Raw genomic sequence first — 5,000 nt, forward strand, 5'->3', positions numbered from 1 at the left:
TGATCTATAGGATACAAGGTGATACAATCACACAACAAACAGGAAGTGCCCTTGAAACGTCTGCTGTAAGATCTCATCTCATCATTTTTCCCCTCCTATGGAGCACTATGGATTATCAGACCATGGAGATCTTTTTATTTTTGTTATTTTTTATTATGTTCTCTAAGCCAATAATTGTATGGTTCCTGCCGCGATGCGACGCATTGTGAGCTTGTAGATCTGCTATTTTCAACAGATTTTAATACATTTTTATACATTTGAAAAATTGAAATGAGACATTCGGCACAATGAGCACTTTTATTTTTTTGGCAATTTAAGTACATTTTGAATTCAGAACATGTACTACTGCAGTATTGATACTATTACTTAAGTAAAACATTAGGGCAGCTAAAAGGGCACTTTCTGTGTATGGTTGTGTTCTGCCCTGCTCCTTCCCTCAGTGTTTGATGGTTGTGTTCTGCCCTGCTCCTTCCCTCACTGTTTGATGGTTGTGTTCTGTCCTGCTCCTTCCCTCACTGTTTGATGGGTGTGTTATGCCCTGCTCCTTCCCTCAGTGTTTGATGGTTGTGTTCTCCTTCCCTCAGTGTTTGATGGGTGTGTTATGCCCTGCTCCTTCCCTCAGTGTTTGATGGTTGTGTTCTCCTTCCCTCAGTGTTTGATGGGTGTGTTCTGCCCTGCTCCTAACCTCAGTGTTTGATGGGTGTGTTCTCCTTCCCTCAGTGTTCGTCCAAGCCAACAAGCTCCAGCAACACATCTTCGCTGTCCACGGGCAGGAGGACAAGATCTACGACTGTTCACAGTGTCCCCAGAAGTTCTTCTTCCAGACCGAGTTACAGGTCGGTGGCCATGCTTACTGTCTCTGTCTCTGTTGTTTTCATGGTGTTTTCCTTCTATCTATCGTTCTGTCATTCTGTCTACAGCAGTGTTTTTCTACCTCTTTCAAGGCCCAATTAATATGACATTTAGGGCTGTATTTTGCATGTCTTAAGTACTAGGTCTTATTACTTAACTTAACCCATTCTGACCTGAGATCAGATTCATACGAGGTTTCCACTGGACACACGCTGGTCTGACGAACCCATTCTGACCTGAGATCAGATTCTAAAAATGTCAGTCGTTCTTCGATTTTTTTCAAAAATAGCAGACCTACAAGCTCGTATCGCGCCACTCGGTGGCGCGATATGAGCTTGTAGATCTGCTATTTTTCAATAGCTAAAGCACGACATGATGCCAACACCAAAATGGGTTCCCGTTCAGAATGGGTTAAGACCTGGAGGCGTGGTCAATGTTCTTTGGCCACTCAGAATAACCAAATGGCATTGATCACGCCTCCGGGTCTTACGTTAAGTACTGTAATAAGACCTGGTACTTAAGACACGCAAAATACAGCCCTTAGCCTCTAAACACAAGACTTCGAATATTTCTATTTTGTTGGCAATTCCATGCTGTCTTGAGAGCGTAAAATGCAATCCAAACCCTCACTCTCAAGAGTTAAATATCTATAAGGGTCCATTTGGTTACCAACTCTCGTTATCATCATTTAGCTGGGGACCACCTGGAACCCCCCCCCCCCCCCCCCCCCCCCCCAAGGACCACTGGTCTACGGTATACCAGCTCTGATATTCAGCTAATTGTCTCATCATTATGTTGTTTCTCTCATTTATTTTATTTGTTTGTGAAAAGGGAAGGATGAAAGAATGCGTGAAAGGGGTGGAAAAACGAAGCAAAGTATACAAAAACACATTTTTACATGCAGTTACATTTAGTTTGAGCCTTAGATACGTTTGCATTGTTCATCTTGATTTTTTTTAGTTTTAGCTAACGAAAGGATTTTCTCTTAACCCTAATGACCCTGACGTTGAACTACGATGAGCATTAATAACGTCCTAATTCATTTGAGTTGAGACTCCATCGAGTTCCGGCCTGGACATCAATGGAAGCTAGCTGTGCTAATGGGCATACGTGTGAGTGTCCGTATGGTCAGTGACCATTAGACTATACCCCATACTGGATTATCTGTCATGATGGCTCTTAAAGACTGGACTCCCCGCCCTCCATCTCTGCCTCCCATTCATCCATCTCTAGTTCCTTGCTGTTAGTGCAGGAAACCTTGTATGTTCAAAACAACGTTAATGGCACGCGTGTCCCATGAGTGGATATGGTTGTTATTTAGTCTCAAAGCTCTTGGCGTCCTTCACAAGAGTGTGAATGACCATACCCAGGTCTGTAACTCCTCTGAGAGACGTTTGAGAACCACTAGTGACTAATTATTGACTCCTAATGTGCCGTAGTGTCGTAGTGAATCAGTGTCATACCTATTCTGAAGACATTCAGTAATTGGGCGTTAATGATGAAAAATGAAAATAAGAACATTGTAATAACGTGTAAAGCATTATCTTAATATTTGCTCACGGACAAGACCAAGTTTTTGCCACGGACACACATGTCCGTATATTTAATTTCAACCTTTATTTAGTTCTCTGAGAACACACTGAGGGCTGGGGAAAAACAAAACATAGATGAATACAATAAAAGAAGGAAGAGAGCTGTGCTTTAGTGAAGTCTGTAAGGTGTTCCAAGTGTGTGGGGCAGCGCACTTGAAAGCAGACTTTCCAAACTTAGTGGAGGCATGTGTGGTCTCAAGCATCAAATAATCTTGAGAGCGTGTATATGATATTAAATAAATAGTTTTCCATTGTAAAAGAGAGTATATACATGTTGATGACCCCTGCTCCCCCCCCTGTTCAGCCTTCCTCCCATAAAGCCCACCCTATAGATGTCTTTCTCCGTCGACCCTTGCCCGTCTTCTTTCCTTGCATATACGCCCCTCCGTCCCAATCCGTCCATCTCTCCTCATGCCCTCCTGGTTCTGGCATCATTCCGGTCATTAGGGTCCTGACACATCTGTGTGTGTGTGTGTGTGTGTGTGTGTGTGTGTGTGTGTGTGTGTGTGTGTGGTGAGAGAGGGTATAACTCAACCCACGGCGGGTGGGTCCGTTGGCCAGGTGGGGTCAGTTCTGCGATGCTGCGTTTCTCGCTGTCTCGTTTGCAGTCATCCTTCCCGTAAGACCCCCCCCCCCCCCCCTCCTCCTCCTCCTCCCCCACGCCCCCCCCCCCCCCCGCTACTATACTCTTCAAGTCGAGGTCACTTGCCTTCCATCCTTAATAATATACACTATCTCTATTCCATTGTGAGCTTATAGATTGGCTATTCTTTAGCTATATTTGAAATTGGTTTGAAAGTGGTTATCTCTGCCGTCGGGACGAAACCTCCAAAATGTTCATTTTTCCTGGAAATTAAGAAAACCTTATATTTTGAAATCAAAGAAATATTGCCTATAATCAAAGTCTGTGCCTTCATATATTGTCAGTTACTTGCATGAGAAGGGGAGAGAGGTGGTGGAGTTATAGTTGCTTTAGCAGACAGTTTGAGGGTCCAATGGAGTTAAGAGGTTTTGTTTTTTTACTTTACTGTACTACTGTACTGGTTCAATATTTTCGAAACAACACACAGATGTAAAGGGTGTTCAATATAGCACTCATTTACATCTTATCGCTTTGTCTCTCTGTTTCCATTTCACTTCCATTTCACGTTCCTTTATTTCTCAACTATAGTTTTGCATTCATACGAGATATAACAATGTGCCGTATATCACATAATGGCTCCTAATTGATCAATTTGTTATTAACCCATTCTGAACGGGGACCCATTTTAGGTGTTAGCATCATGTTATGCTTTAGCTATTGAAAAATAGCAGATCTACAAGCTCATAGCGCGCCACCGAGTGGCGCGCTACGAGCTTGTTAGGTCTGCTATTTTTGAAAAAAATCGAAGAGCGACTGACATTTTTTTAAATCTGATCTCAGGTCAGAATGGGTTAATCAGACCAGTGTATGTCCAGTGGAAACCTCGTATGAATCTGATCTCGGGTCAGAATGGGATAAGGAAGAGAAAGAACATCCGCACACTAGTTTCTATAGAGCTCCGAGACTCACTTTATTTAGAGGCAACAAAATTGCAACGTTTCGACTTCCAACGGCTGGCCTAAATATAGGCATTGAGATGTGTTTGTGCACACAATCTTCTCTGTGAACCATACAATAATAAGGCCACAGAAACTACAGCCTCCAAACTGTTCCAAACCACTGGCTAAATAACGTGCACGCGCGCGCGCACACACACACACACACACACACACACACACACACACACGCACAGTACGAGGCAGTGATGCAGGGCCTGGAGGTGGTGGGCATATGGCCGGTCAGTCCATTTAACAGCGGGGCGATTGCTGGACCCTGTCGGTCACTGTCCACACACACGTGTGCACGCACGCACGCACACACTCGCACACGCTCCCACACGTACACACAGATCCCTGACAGAGAGATAAACACCAGTCTATGGCACAGCATGGATGCACCCACCCACCACCCACCACACACACACACACACACACACACACACACACACACACACACACACACACACACACACCGTCATGTCATCCATCCTCCTGTCCTCCTTTCCTACACTCTCTCCATCCTTTCTTCATTGAATTTGGTCAGAATGTATTATAGCCCATTGAGATGCATCATCTCATTTTAGACGGGGGGGGGGGGGGGGACTATAAGTAAAACATTACATACAGTACAAATACACAATTTGTATACAAATACGCATAGGTAAAACATTATACAATGCAAATACACACACATGGCACAGGCACACAGTTAAGGCCTTATGTACCACAAGGCACAACGTGGATAGGTAACAGGCACCGTATAGGTCGCTCACTGTCTCCAACCCACACACCCCAGCCCCCAACTCATTTTAACTAGGGCCGGGACTAATTGCGATTAATTTAGATTAATTAACTACAGAAAAATTAATCGCGATTAACTACAGATAAATTAATCGCACCTTTTTTTTCACCGCGGAACGTTTCTCACTGGGCGCTTTTCTATAGTACTGAAAACTGGAAATAATAAAAAGTCAC

At 43.8% G+C, this 5,000-nt stretch overlaps 1 protein-coding gene across 1 annotated transcript in view; it reads left to right on the forward strand.

Annotated features, from left to right (window-relative positions):
- znf423 (zinc finger protein 423) overlaps positions 1 to 5,000 on the forward strand; it is a 129,544-nt gene that overhangs the window by 98,127 nt on the left and 26,417 nt on the right. The window contains exon 4 of the mRNA XM_083763184.1: positions 721 to 836. Coding sequence (XP_083619310.1) covers positions 721 to 836 — 116 coding nt within the window. The remainder of the gene's footprint in view (positions 1 to 720; positions 837 to 5,000) is intronic.

This window comes from Protomyctophum parallelum (genome assembly GCF_964188405.1).
Source record: "Protomyctophum parallelum genome assembly, chromosome: 4".
NCBI classification, from domain to species: Eukaryota; Metazoa; Chordata; class Actinopteri; order Myctophiformes; family Myctophidae; genus Protomyctophum; species Protomyctophum parallelum.